Below are 15,073 nucleotides of genomic sequence, written 5' to 3' on the forward strand. Positions count from 1 at the left end.
TTGATAATTTTTTCATCTTAATTTTGGTTTCTTAATTTTGGTTTGTAAATTTGACGGTTCAGAGATATCCACATAAAATAGGTTTAAAAGTTAAAAAATTTAATTTAATATGTAAAATTTTGATGGACTAACGAATTTATTTATAGATGGTAATCTATTTTGTCACTAGTTTAAATCAATATCATTCGATTAAGATTTATGATCAAAATTACATTATTTTTAATTGGTGTGAACATGTTAAAATTTTGACTTAATAACTTTTTAACTTTTTTAATTTTCCAAATTTAATAAAATTAATATTTATTATTTACAAAGTTATATAATTCTTTTAAAAAAAAAAATTTATGAAACGTATTATTTAGTCATTTACATCGATTTATATATTTTTATGTCTTTTTCATATATTTTATATTATATTCATTTGTCTTTTTTATTAGTTTCTTATTAAGAGACATTGATGTAACTTATTTATTATTATAATTATTATAATTTTTATTTATTTTATATGTTAATAATTAAATACAATAATAATTTTAATTTTAGTATTATAAATTATAACATTATATTTATTTAAAAATATTGTATCTATTATTTAATTATTTTTTATTACAATCGGCTCAATTATGATATATAATTCAATAAAAACGATCTTTGTTGGATAAAGATAAGTATGATTTTAAAATATTAATTTAATTTAAAAGGTTAGAAAAAAATATGATTTTATAACCACTATGATTACATCTAGATCTTGTATACTAACATATATGATATTTATAAGAATTTTGTCTAACAAGGATTTTCACTAAAAAGTTAGTTCTTTTATTACGTAAAATTAATTTTAAACTTTACAAAGTTTGTGGTTTAATTTTTTAATGTATATATATCTATACAAAACATTCAACAAAAGAATTTTATATGACAAACTATAAAAAATAAAAATTTTACACCAATATTAAAATTTATCCAATCAATAGATTTGAATTTAAAATCTATCCATAATTAATATTTCAAATATTTATATAGATATCAGAATTCGATTATTGAAAAATCGAATTTTCAACTGTGTTACTTTTATAATTTATTTTTTGAAATTTTTTTCATTTTCTTTTAAATAAAAATAATAATAAAAATTTTCTTTTTTAACTTTCCAAAATAATAAAATTATATATTTAAAATATACTTATAATTAAAAAATTATTTTAAATAAGTTTTTATAAAATCAATATTTATACATTTATATTTAACTAAAAAGATATTAAATATCATTTAAAATTTGAAAATTATTGAACTTGTAAAGTAAATAAAAGAAATAACTAAAAAAACATTAAAAGTGAATTAATTTAGTTTGGGGGCTAGCCCCATCCTAACCCTACCCCAGCCCACTTTATGTGGGGCTTTAGGGGTTGGGGCTTTTAAAAAGCCCCCTATTAAGGGGGCTAGAAAATTGGGGCTTGATTTTAGAAGGGGTTAGGGTCAACCCATGGGCTAGGGGTTCAAATGACACCTCTAATTCAGTTTATGGATGACATAAAAATTCGCGCTACGAAAAACCGCAAATAAAATTAGTAGCAGATATTATTATCTGCGAATATTTATTATCCGTGGATAATAGATAGCGGATATTTTAATATCCGCTTCTAAAGATGTAGATGTTAAACTATCCGTACTCACTACTTGCAAAAAAAAATAATAAAAAATTAATTTTTAAATTAAATTTAATTAAAAATAAAATAAATTTATATTTTATCATTAAAATTAAATTTTAATTTACTTTATTTTATTTTATATATATATATATATATATTTTATAATTTTATTTAAAAATATATAAAATATATTTTTATAATTTTTTTCGGATATTAGCATATTTTAAAATACCTGCAGTATTCTCTAAGCAGTACCCTTGTAACAAACAGGTTGCAGATCGATTTTTTTTCTTTGGTCGGGTTATCCAACCCGTTGCCATAATGATTTTGTTATGTCTTGAAAATATTCTTGATAGTGTTAACTCTCGTGACAAAAATGTTGATTAAATTTAATATCTTGTTATATAAAACCATTAAATTTAATGCAACCAATTAAAATATCTAAATTATAATATAAATTCGTCTCGGAAAAAACCATACGTAATTTCTAAAGTTTATCATAAGTAATTTTAAACTAGATAGTTTATCCAAAATTCATTTCGTTTACTTTATTAATTTAATATGTATTTTTTCAAAGAGCTTAGAGTTTATATTTTTCTAGTAAATCCGATTATTCCCGTATTTATATTCTTAAATTGTAGTATATATTTATTTAAATATTAATTATTTTTAAAGTAAGTAAATATATTCATTCGCCATATACCTGGTCCATAAACCTGCTAATTTGAAAATTCTTTCACGCGCTCGACCTTTGCCGCGCTCTCGGTTCCCAATCTCAAACTATCTTTATCGGAACCTTAGGTTCGTCTCTCTCCTTTCTAGGGTTTTTGTTTCTTAGTTTTTTTCTGTAGGGTTTGATTCCTTTGTTTTTGCCATATCTTTCTCTGTTTCTGCCCTGGATTGTTAAATTCTGTGTTGGACTGCTGGCTGTTACTGATTTCTCGGATGATTGAGTGATTGAGTATTTACTCTTCTAGGTGTTTTTCATTGGTGTTCAGAGCATTCGAAGAAAATTAGAAAAAATGCGTATTATGCATTTGGGCACAGATATATGTACACCTGAGTATGTCTGAATCCTGAATGCGCATATCTCACAATTAATCAGTCTGGAAAACTAAAATTTAATGATCTTCCGTTAACGCGATCAATTTGGTTCATTCATTCGGTGGATGTCTAAACAACTGAAAAGAACACACAAATTCCTGATTAAATGAAAAATATTCTACATTAAAAAAATAGAACAATAGTTGATTGACTCTGTTCCAAGACTATCACAATTAATTTGTTGAATCACAAATTTGATTTGAAGGGTTGAAAATAAAGAAGACCAATTTATTGCTGTCCACCAGAATGAAGAAATGCTAACTGTATCTAATACACCTATTTATCTGTAACATTCTAAATTCCACTCCATGACAATGGTGGCATCCTGTGTTGCCTTTTTCGGATGGTGAGTTTGTGAGTATCGTAGGGTGTCCGAAGATGTGAGTAAAGCAATGTTTTATATTCAATGTTACAAAACTTCTGTTTTTCTAGATTCACAGTTGGAGATTTCTTGGAAGGACTAATTTTCCTTGGTTCAGATTTTGAGTTGTTGGTTTCTTAGATTCCTACTACCTCTCTACCACTTAATGAGCTTCTGATTTGTTTCTCAGTTCTCACCTCTCTACCATATTCTACTTGTGGGTGGCTATCTAGATTCTGAAGTATCAAACTCCACTTATTTTCTTTTGCCACTGTACTGTCTTCTGATAAATATTCAGCAATTGACTCGTTTCAAATTTAGATGTCCTGGTTGTCATATAACTTATTGATTGTTATTTCTAATTTCTACCAATGATTTATGTTGTTGTTCAAAGATATTACATGATTTTATCTACTAATAGTAGAATTGGAAGTTTTTATCTTCTATTTAGCATATATTATTTAATGGTAACTTACTGAGGTTTTGGCTTTCTTTTTCGAGAATTTTATTTGCTATTCACTGTTTTGATTATTTTAATGATGCAGTGGGCATTTTGTATATGCTCTCATGTGTTCCTTAACAGTTCTTATACATCAAATTGTTTGCATTCGTATTTAGTTAGAATCCTTTGTTATGTTTCCTAAAATAGTTTAAAGGGTGGATCTCTCACCTTTTCCATCACAGGCTTCTTATGTAACAATTTTCTACCTTTCGAACATTTAGTCACTCATATGGTTACCATCCTTTGTGTTCTCTTTTTTAAACAAGCTTTGTTTTATATTAGTTCAATTATATTTTTCTTTTTTTCTCCAATTAGTCTCGTCCCATTTTTTTCTGTTAAAATCGTTTAGTTTCTCTTCATTTCATCCCCAAACAATCGCAAGTGATTTGGTTAATTTTTTTCAGTGGATGATGTAAACCAGCCACATAGCCACGACATGTTATACTGTTTTGTTGACATTAAGTCACCAAGAATAAGGCAAATAAAACATTTATCTATTCTTACATTTTTTGTTTTGGGTTAAAAGGGAAGAAACGTTCAGAAAAACCATATTTTAGCCAACAACGGCTGGGTCATACATGTAAGCATCCAAAATAAAAAAGTGGTGGAATTATAAACTCCAGTTTGAGCTGTACCGGCTCCATCTCCTGGTAGACCAATTTTTCAAGGGTTGTTTGGTAAACCATTTTTTTGTTTTTATTTTATAAAGACAATTTCTAGGAAGAAGTAAACTGAAATCATGGGGGGAAACCAGCTTTTGCATTTCCATAATAATATTAATAGTAAAAACTAAACAGAAAGGGCTCTTTATATATGTATTTTTCAGTTACAGTACGCACACCAAATTTTGAAATTTGTGTATGCATATCGATTCTACAAGTGAAGAAGCATGTATTCGAGTTCGAGCCAGTTCGACGGCAACGCAGCCTTCTCTGGAGGCGGATTTATGCCTTCTCAGGCCACTCAGGCCACTGATCCTTCATTGGTTACCTCCAAGGTCTCTTCTCCTTTCTTTTTCCTTTTTATCATACTCACAACCACATTCACCACTATTAAATCCCTAGGGTTTTGCTCTTCTTTTAATTAGAAGTTTTTTAGAAAATGATGTGGTTTGAAGTCGTATTTTATGATTTATTATTGTTTTTGTAGAATCGCGATGCTCAGTCCTTGCTTCCTCTAACAGTGAAGCAAATATACGATGCGTTTCAAACAAACGATGATAAAGCCAATTTGATTGTTGACGGTGTGGACGTTAATAATGTACGTTCTCCTTGAATCTGTGTTGGTTAATTTGGTTAAAGTTTGGAGGTTCTGACAATTGGAGTCCAGGTTACTCTTATAGGAAGGGTGTGCAACAAAGCCGAACGAGTTACTGATGTTACTTTTGTGCTTGATGATGGTACTGGGAAGATTGAGTGTAATAAATGGTAATTGTCGTTAAATTTGTTATGTCTAGATCATAATTATTGTTTTAATCTTTTTTTCTTTTGCGCCATTTCTTTTGGCAATGACGAGTTTTTGTTCATGTGCAGGTTTCATGAAGCTGCTGATACAAATGAAGCAGAGGCTATCTTGTATGCTACTGCAATATTGTATTGGCTGTGTAGATTTTCATTTTGTATTTAGGTTCTGTTCGAATAAAATTCTCAAAAAATACTTATAGGAAAATAAAATAAAAAAGATGAAATTAATTGAATTTCTTTTATGATTTTAAATTAATTTTTGTGTACGCTAATTTAAGAAAGGTTCTTTAATTTTTAACTTTTTCAAAAACTAATTTTGGTTTATTAAAGAAGTTTAATTCATTTTACTTTCTTATTTTATACTCTTATCTGTGTTTACTGATAATTTATTCAAATAAGGTCTTAATAACCTGATCGATTTTTAACTTTTATATGTAATTATAATAATGGTTTTAATCACTCCGTTTTTCCAATAGAATCTTCTTCTCGATACTATAAGTGTTTACTTGTTTAATTCAGAAAGGAAATGGCATGTTTTGAATTACATGTTACTGCTGAAATAAAAAAAAAAGGTACAGAAATATGTCCATCTTATTTATTCTGCTGCAAGAAAATTAACAGCAGATACACTCAACTGATCATTTTGTTCATGTTTTGTAGTATTGTTATTTGTTGTCACACGTATATGTTTGTCTTTTGTTTTTCAGACAATTCATTTCATATAGTATGTAGTAATGTTCTAGTTTCATTCTTAGGGAAGGAATGTATGCGAGGCTCCATGGACACTTGAAAAACTTCCAGGGTAAAAGGACCTTAAATATTTTCCATTTCAGGTGTGGTACTAAGTTTGCATATCACTTCTTGTTTTAGCAGTTCAATATTTTTAAATTGTATCGGATATCTATCATTATCTTTGTTAAGGATGGGTATCTTCTTTATCAGTGATTTGAGACGGACCTATTACTGCTTACAGTTCAATATTTAACCTCACTCCACTGCATCATTTTCAGGCCTGTGACTGACTTTAACGAGGTTGCGAGTCATTTCATAGATTGCATACATGTGCATCTCCACAATTCCAGGATTCGGGTATTTGATACGATATTGTAATATTTTTTTTTTGGAGTTTGACATAAGTGGATATATCGCTACGAATACCATACGTACATGTGTATTCTAAAGTTGCACGTGGTAACATCTTCAGAGTAGTGTCCTTAATCAGCAACATGGAATGAATTCTACGCCAATTACTCCCACAATGGGCTATCAAGCTCAAGTTTTTCCATCAACAAATCACGTAAGAGAGTGAACCATACTTTTCTGCTTTTGTTGCATTTTTATTCTATATCAGTCTTTTGCTACTTTTCATATGTAGTTCTCCGATCAACATGTCAATGGCCAGAAGAGTGCTGAAAATATGATCTTAGATTTTCTGCATCTTCCCGCCAACAGGTACGTTATAAGTGATTTATTTATTTTTTACCTATTTGGTTGTAATTAAACATGTAATCAACTATTTCGTTTTTCTGAATGTTGGTTTTATCCTGATTTATGTGTATGCGTATCCAAAATACCTTTCTTAAATAGTGCCAAACTTCTGCATTGTCTGCTGTAGAAGTAGAACACGGAGTTTTGTAATAGTTCAATTCGGAGCAAGGTGTAAACAGATTTTTTAGGCTAAATTAGTTTTTATTCTTTTGTTCAGCTTTTTTTTTCTATTGTGAAAATGCTCAGTGTGGTCCTCTAATTGTCAAAAAATATGCAATGTAACTCTTTTCATCTATTATCCCAATGTCCCAACATTAGTATGATAGTCACGTGTCTGTTTTTCATTAGATTATTAGGTTAACATTGTTAGTGAGAAAATAGGCAGAAAGTACCACATTGCAGTTATTGGCAATTAAAAGCAGTTTGTAAAAATGAAGACTGAAAGACTTATTGACTTTAAGGTTATTATGAATTGATTATAGTGTCTTGGTTTGTTTACGGTGGTACTAAATCTTCCCAGCTTTTCCTCTCTCAAAAACCTAACATGAACATAATCATATGTTTCCCTTCGTATCTTGTGCTTATAAAGCAAGATTCATGTCATGATTCACTGGTGTTGCGCAATGTATCCTAATATACTATTATGATCAAAATAAAAATCCAAGAATGTCGGATGTTCTTTGTTAGTTTTCTGTTTTGAAAAGTATTGGGAGACTTATTTGAGATCACAATGTACCTAACACAAAAAGGGGAGTGTTATTATGCTACTGTAATCTAGTTATACTCTGGGAAAGTAAATGTGATTGCTTAAAAGGAACAACGAGATAAAAGGTGTGTGGAAGCAGCGAAATGAAAATATTCAAATAGATGTCTTAACTCATAAGAAAAGTTCAATTACAAAATAGTTGTATACGATGAGATATTGACGTGGCCTCAATTAGGAATGTGATATGAAATCAATGAAGTTGGTTTTGCACACATACATAGAAGGTTGTAGAAAAATCTGACTAGAGAATTCCCTAGAGATGAAAAATTGGTAAAAGTTAGGGTTAAAAGTAAGACCTCCTCTTTAATATTTGTAGAACAATGTTTCTTGAATCACTGTATATCCAATTCGTTTATGCTGGGTCAATTTTTTTCTAATCTATCGTTAGTTCAATTAATCATATTTGAGATGGATGAATCTGCTAATTTAGAAAACAAATGTTACAAACACTAATTAAAGCACAGAGAATAAGGAAACTTCTCCTAGAACCTCAATGTGATCTTAATGCGAGATCCACTTTCTTGCTGGAAAATTTCTAATCTCTTGCTTTGACTCCGAGAAAAGGAAAATGAACTCTTTGAATTGTAAGTATACGATCTGAATGATTGTTTAAGATTTGAACCCATTTGTAGAAGAAGAAATATGAATGTTTTGTCGTAAGTATCACAAACATTCATGCAATAGTAATAACAAGCAACCTTATGAATTATTTGCTAAGTACAAGTTCATCTTGAAGATGCAGAAGACAAATGTCTTGACGTGTCCAACCAAGGTTACCAAAAGAACTAGTGAGAAACGAAAATTGCATGAATTTTAGTCCTATGAAAACGGAGAACGGAGAATGAATTGGAGTTATAAAAAACCATCACACGACCCTAGTTATAATAATAATAATAAAGTCTGCACTTGTTCTTTTAAATTCATGTGTTGAATATTGTTTGGTATTCATGCCTTAATGTTCTGATATTGATGTTTCAGGTCAAGGAATGAGGGAGTCCATCGCGATCATATTGCACAGAATCTTCAAATTTCTTTAGAGAAGCTCATGTCTCTCTCTATCTATCCCTTTCTCTTATCTCTGCTCTCTAATATAGTATCCAAATCTTGTTGATTCTTATTGAATTTCCTCTGCAGGCTGGCTATGAAAAGTCTTATCGATGAAGGTGCCGTTTATGAAACCATAGGTGATCACTATAAATCAATCATCAATGGTTGATATGTTGTTGGACAATGACATCAATTTTGTCAGAGTACGCTTAACTCTGCATATGCATTATAGAGATGCAACACACAGGCAAACAGCAGTTCTGCTACATTTTGATAAAGTCGTCTTTGTTTCTCACGAATATACCGGTAATAGCTGACAAATTGAACTTGATATAGAACGTATCTATTGTGCGAAGTGTTGTTTTTTTATTGACGAAGATTAACCAGTTTCAATTGTTACGTTACTGTAGTGGCCCGTAGTTGTAATTAGTGTGATGCTCTAGAGAAAGGAGCTAATGGGCTTCATTGCAAAATGTTACTGTTAGAAAGTTTTTGTTAAAATCTGAATATGGGTCTACTATTGGGCCCTTCTTGACACGACTACGAATGGTGTTTTCCTTTTAGCTAAGCTTTAAAACTCGTACACTGGTATAAAAAATATATAAATACTTACAGTTATACACCTGTCTGTGAAGCCTAATTGTTTAATCCAATTTCATAAATAACGAGTTAATCTTGGTTTGGAATTTTTTAAGTTAACAATAGATGTATAACTTAATGTTTTAAAAATAACGATTTAATCTTGGTTTGGAAAACGAGTAGCAAGAAGTAAAGTAACAAGTAGAATAATTCAAGAAATATATATATAGATTAAGGTGAGAATCTAGTTAAAGTTAGGAATGCAGAAGTCGTGAATATAGAAGGATGTAAATTATAAAGTGGAAGTAGCAGATTACGATGAGCACCAGCATCACGTGTGGTTCACTCCAGCACAACTTCCACCGCCCTCGCGGTCTTGGGCCTGAAATGGCACGTGGAAACAGAGCTTTTTTCTCAAGTCACGTGCTGTGATGGTGGTGGATCATTTTTCAGCATAGGGCAGACCTCTCAAGACGCCACGTGCAATTTGACCCTCATATCATGTGGATGCACCGATTTCACACTGCCTCCTTAATTATTGCTTTTAGTTTTATAGTATCACTCGTATTCTCCAAATTCAGACACTCAATCCACTTTATGTGTTAAATTCATAATAAGAAAGCATGTGTCTTAGTTTAATTCATTCTAGAACTTGAAAAACGCCAAAAGAAAATATTGTTGGCTTAAAATTGGAGGTAAGGGACTAACAACCCCTTGATACACTTGTGATATCTTTTATTTTGTAAGAGAATCGTAATCTTCATGTCTGAAATCACGTAGAACGAGACACCGGACCTTTCTCCAATCCAAGAATGTAAGAACAATAATTTAAGCAACACAGCTAAACGAAGCAAAAGAGAATTGGGAGACTTGAGATGATGAACCAATAATAGTAATAAAATAGAAATGAAGATACAGCAACGAACGTGAGAAATGATTCGTTTCTCTGACCCCAAACTACAGTCTGCAATGGCTTTCTACAACAAAGTTTGACTGTGTTCGGGAAAGCATTGTGGTTGGAATTAAAGAAATTGGCTTGTAGTAGCCAGCTGTCCACATTGGTTGCTTTATGATAGAAATTGTGTATGTTAGTGGGTGTTTTTTTTTAAGTCCCCAATTATTAGTTTAATTAGTCCCTTTTCCTTTTACTGCAGATTTGAAGGGAATAATCAACCCTCAGTGGCAACACTCTCCCACTCCCGCCGAACTCTCTGCCAATCTCAAACACCCTTTACTCTTTCTTTAACCATTTTCTCTTTATTTTCTACGCCTTTCTGCATTCTCATTGCTTAGTGTAAAAGCATTTTTAACTCTTATACGTGTTTTGAGGACTACTCTGTCTGCTGCTTCTCACATTTGCAGTGTTTTCACTACCTAATCTCTTCGCCATCTCCTTTGTCCTTTTCTGACATGTGCAATGTGAACGTGAGCTTTGCTTGGTTTGCAATCTGGATTGGTGGTTTAGCTGAGTCACTATAAGACACATATTTTTGGTTCCGATTGAGACAAGTGTCCGCATGGTCCGGGGTCAAACTGTCCTTTCGGAAGCCAGCCACCATATTTGTTGCACAATCCTGCTTCCCTCATTCTATAATTGCCATATTTTAATCCTTTGGTTTAAAAGTACTGCTATCTTAATCTCATTTTTCTTCACTCACCCTTCCCCTTCCTCAAGTGACATTTATGTCATGTCATGTCCTTATCATATGCATGCCAACTGAAACCTCTCTCATTCATTTCCTTCCATATTTTTTACTTATTTAATTATCTCCCTTCTGTCTCTTCTTTTCAACGTCAAATCTCACCAACAAAACTCTCAACACCATTTATACTAAAATAAATTGCTAACATCATACTGTAAGACTTCAATACTCAATCCTACCAAGCTTATGATTATCATTTCTGAAGGATACGCGTTTTTTATACCGAACAAGAAAACGTCTACACTCTTTTATTCTTTCTATAAAATCCAAATAATAAACAACGTAACACGATGACAATGAGTCGGGTTGCTTCAGGTACCGATAGTGCATCCGACCAACAAGAAAAAATTCGATCATTCATCTTTTCACTGTTCGTATGGACGTCTATTTAGAAAATATATATAAATGTTTTAAAATTCATGGATATTCGTAGATATTCGAAAAAATTAAAAATTTATATTCTATATATTTTTAAAATAAATTTTAAATAAAATTATAAAATATATATACAATATAACATAAATTAAATTAAATATAAATTAAAATTTAATTTTAATTAGATTTAACCTAATAAAATATAAATAAAATTTATTTTTAATTAAATTTAATTTTAAAATAATAATATTTTATTATTATTTTTAGCGGGTAGTGCAGTAGTTTAGTATATCCGCACCCGATTCATTTAGAAGCGAATATTAAAATATCTGAGATAATAAATATCCGCATATTTTACTCGCGGATACCCGAATTTGCATATTTTTTTGTCATCCCTAAATGTGACATATTGCATTTTTGATACTCATAGTATACAAAATATAGACTAAGAAATAAGAAAAAATTGTTAAAATAATTATAATAAAACACGGTAGAGAGTCTAACTAGTAGACATTTTTTACTAGATGTTTTCTATTCTCTTTCATCGTATGGTTTAATCGTTGAACCGAATTTCTTAGATGATTTAAAGAGACTTGACACGTTTTTATTATTATATTTAAGGTACTGCCTAATCTTTCAATTGAAGTTCTTATGAAAGTTTAATTATGTGAATTTTTAGGGTTTAAATGTGGAATCATGCACCTAATTCTAATAATGGATTGGAAGTAGTGAAGTGGTTATAGAAAAGCTATGGCTGCAAACACGTGGAACTGATAATGAAACTTTAGTGAAAATTGAAATGGAAGAAGAGAAATGCGTGGTTTGGTTCTTTGACCCTGTGCTGAGTTGTTTAATCATGACTAAATATTGAGACGAAAAAAATAAAAATCAGCTGGAAGGGAATGGCACTCCATTCAGACAATTATTTTTTGTCTTCATTAAATAATTCTTTTAAATATATACAGAAAAGAAAACTAAGAAAGAAATAAATTAAAATCAGTTTATGTATAAATTAAAACATTCAATAATAAAACATAACGTGTTTATATTTTTTTTCTGGATGATAGTTCTTTTTAGGAATGATAATTACAAACTAATTATGCATAAATTTCACATGCTCATAAGAAAAAAAAAAGATAAGTTGAATATTTTAACTCGGTTACCCATTTAGATTAATTTCACATAACCTGTCATTCGTGTAGGTAAATGAAGAGGTGAGGTAAGTTGAGTGTTACAATCCTCATTGTGCAGATTTATCGTAAAATATATTTGCTTATAATGTATTTACTTGTATGAGTAAAATGAAGATTTTTAAATCATTAAGTTTGGTTTTAGGAGATCTTTCGTCACTTTTTGAATTTTATTGAAGGTATTTAGTTATTGAAATCTAGTTTCAGTTGTTCTTTTACTTATATATATTCTATCAAATTTTCAAAATACTTCTACTTAAAAAATATTATAACTTTCAATCTGACAACAATCAGATCACATATCTTTCAATTGAAATCGTTAATATAATTATACGACTGAATATTTGATTAATATAATCCAACAGAATTTAATTGGGAAGTATCTATTTACTTTTGTATTATTTTAATAGGTTTGTATTTAAAAGAGTTATGAAATTTATATTAATTTTTCTAAAATCATTGTTGAGATAATAAATCTGATCAATTAAATTATAAATTTATAATAGTAGTATAAAATATTTTAAAATCAGAACTTCTTTAATTTAGATTTGTGTAAATTAAATGCTATAAGAACAGAGTATCTTTATATATATAAATATATAAATATATAAATGAAAAAAATAAAACAAATTATATTTTTTAATTTGAAAGTTTATTCTAATAAAGATCTATCATGTTATTTATGATCAGTACTTTATCATATCACTTACAAAGATTTAATTTCATTTACAAGTTTACAAGATATATATATATATATATATAATATATTAAAGATCTCACATCCAATAAAAATAAGATGAATTCACAGAATTTAAGTGGTAGCGGTAATATTACCATTTTATAATTTAAATGATATTTATATTATATCTTTTATTATATATTACAATTTAATATGATGTTTTTCTTTATTTTTTCTTCTCTTTATATTGTATACCAAATTACACTTAAATATTGTATAATACAGCATTTGTATATGAATTGAAAGATGTATTACTACAAAAGTGTATTAAATTTATTCCTAAAGAAAAAGAGATAGTAAATAGTAATGAAAATAGTGTGTAAAAATTATGTTGTGAGTACCATTGTCCTTATCTTTAATATTAGTCAATAGTAAGTGATCAAAATTCAGAGTTGTTATGGTTTTAAATTAAATGTGTTTTGATTCTTAATTTCAGTCCTTATAAAATAGGTTTTGAAGGAAAAGAATTAGAAACATATTACATGACTTAGAGTTTTACATAATAAGATGTTAGGATCGATACTTCTATTTAATAATAGTATGCACACGAATTTTATGTTATGATCGTAAAGGAGGACTGTGTGGTTTTATTTGATGATGATATATATTATTATAGCCTAAAATAATACTTAGATATAACAAAATTAATTAATATTTGCATGTGGACAAGGCATCGTCAATATTTTCCACTTCTGGTATGATCCTGTCGGTACATTCCGAGTTTTTCTTTGGTGTGTTTTTTGTGATTCCTTTGATTGTTTCTTAGTTTTGAAGAAATATTTTAGGTGGAGAAGGAGAAGTCTCTCACGTAATTTTGTTTAGACAATAATGTCATTAACTGTCAACATTTACGTCATGCAGCTAATAATAGAAACCATCTTCAATTTATCCAATAATGCTATCTCTCAACACGTGCACTTTTCATGCCTATCACTTATTATTCATATTCCCCCTTCTAATATTCAAAAACACTTTACTACTTCAAACGCAATATGATAAGCGAATTAAGCTATTCAAAAATAACCCTTATCATATTTCAAAAAACCTCATTCATTTCAATTTATTCTAAAATCATACCTATCTAAAACAAAACTGTTATCATTCTTTATATGAAACTCCAACAAAAAGACAAAGCCACAATCAACCCGGTGAATGCATGTTACTTATTACCACGTGCGCTTAAATTTTTAAATATTAATTACAGGATAATTTAATTTACTAAGTTTGTCTTATTAAGACAGCCATGAAATTATTTTCTTTCAATCAAGAATTACATCATCACCTAATTTCCCATCAGAAAACTTCGACCTTCTTTGGGTGTTTTTAGTTTTTTTAGTTAAGTCTAATCGAAATTAGACATTAGCGAAATGAGCTGAAAAAAAGTTTAGATTAATTTCGGTTCAAAATTTTAAAATTCAAACCCGGTTTTTAACTCGATGCATTAAAAATAATTTTAAAATTTGTTACTAAACAGATATTATATATATTTTGTTATAATTATATACATTATTTATTGTACATGTTACTAAACAGATATTAAATAATAGAAATATTTTGTTATTACTATGCTTACTAACAAATTTGTTAGTAAGAACTTTCAAAAATATAATTCATTTTTCGTAATTTGAGTTTATATAAACTTATATCACAATTAAAATTTATAAAATGTGAAAAGATCTCTTGTAGGTTTTTGGAATCATTAAAAGTTACACGAGGTAATGACTTTTCTATCTTTCATTAACTACTGATTAATTTTTATGTACTTCTAGAAATATTTTTTGTACATTTTTTAAAATTATATTATTCTTTCATACGCTATCAGATAAAAATTTGTCTCGTGATTTAAATACCTTGTATGATCATATGAGACTATAATTACATTTAACATGTTTATTACTTTCCAAGTAAACCAATGATACTCAAGACATATTATTTTCATTTTTTTCCAATTAACCATGCATTTTAAAATAATCGTCGTTCAAATGCTCAATATCTGACACGTAAGAATGTTACTACAATCTTTCTCAATGTATAATTTCAACCCTTTTCTATTATAAAAAGTAATTTTTTTTAACCTTTAGATTCTTGTAGATATTTGGATTTTGGAAAA

General features: G+C 29.1%; 1 protein-coding gene across 3 annotated transcripts; it reads left to right on the plus strand.

Moving 5' to 3' along the window:
* The first annotated feature begins 2,364 nt into the window (after positions 1-2,364).
* Positions 2,365-8,912, plus strand: LOC148207026 (replication protein A 32 kDa subunit A-like). Of its 3 annotated transcripts, none has more exons than XM_088105296.1 (11): positions 2,365-2,447; positions 4,440-4,610; positions 4,763-4,873; positions 4,943-5,040; positions 5,146-5,187; positions 5,832-5,909; positions 6,087-6,165; positions 6,281-6,373; positions 6,452-6,528; positions 8,309-8,377; positions 8,465-8,912. In XM_088105296.1, the coding sequence occupies exons 2-11, from the start codon at positions 4,503-4,505 to the stop codon at positions 8,544-8,546; spliced, it is 837 nt and encodes a 278-aa protein (XP_087961422.1). In that variant the 5' UTR covers positions 2,365-2,447; positions 4,440-4,502; the 3' UTR covers positions 8,547-8,912. The 3 variants fall into 3 exon arrangements, with proteins under 3 accessions (XP_087961422.1, XP_087961424.1, XP_087961423.1); XM_088105298.1 differs by lacking the exon at positions 2,365-2,447 and adding an exon at positions 4,139-4,263; XM_088105297.1 differs by lacking the exon at positions 2,365-2,447 and adding an exon at positions 4,163-4,290.
* The last annotated feature ends 6,161 nt before the right edge of the window (positions 8,913-15,073 follow it).

The sequence above is a fragment of the Vigna umbellata genome, chromosome 1 (genome assembly GCF_029865625.1).
Source record: "Vigna umbellata cultivar VRB3 chromosome 1, Vumbellata_1.0, whole genome shotgun sequence".
Taxonomy (NCBI): Eukaryota; Viridiplantae; Streptophyta; class Magnoliopsida; order Fabales; family Fabaceae; genus Vigna; species Vigna umbellata.

Coding starts and splice junctions, on each gene's coding strand:
- LOC148207026 (XM_088105296.1), top strand. CDS start 4,503: ATGTATTCGAGTTCGAGCCAGTTCGACGGCAACGCAGCCTTCTCTGGA. Junction 4,611..4,762: donor CTTCATTGGTTACCTCCAAG/GTCTCTTCTCCT, acceptor TTGTTTTTGTAG/AATCGCGATGCTCAGTCCTT. Junction 5,041..5,145: donor AAGATTGAGTGTAATAAATG/GTAATTGTCGTT, acceptor GTTCATGTGCAG/GTTTCATGAAGCTGCTGATA.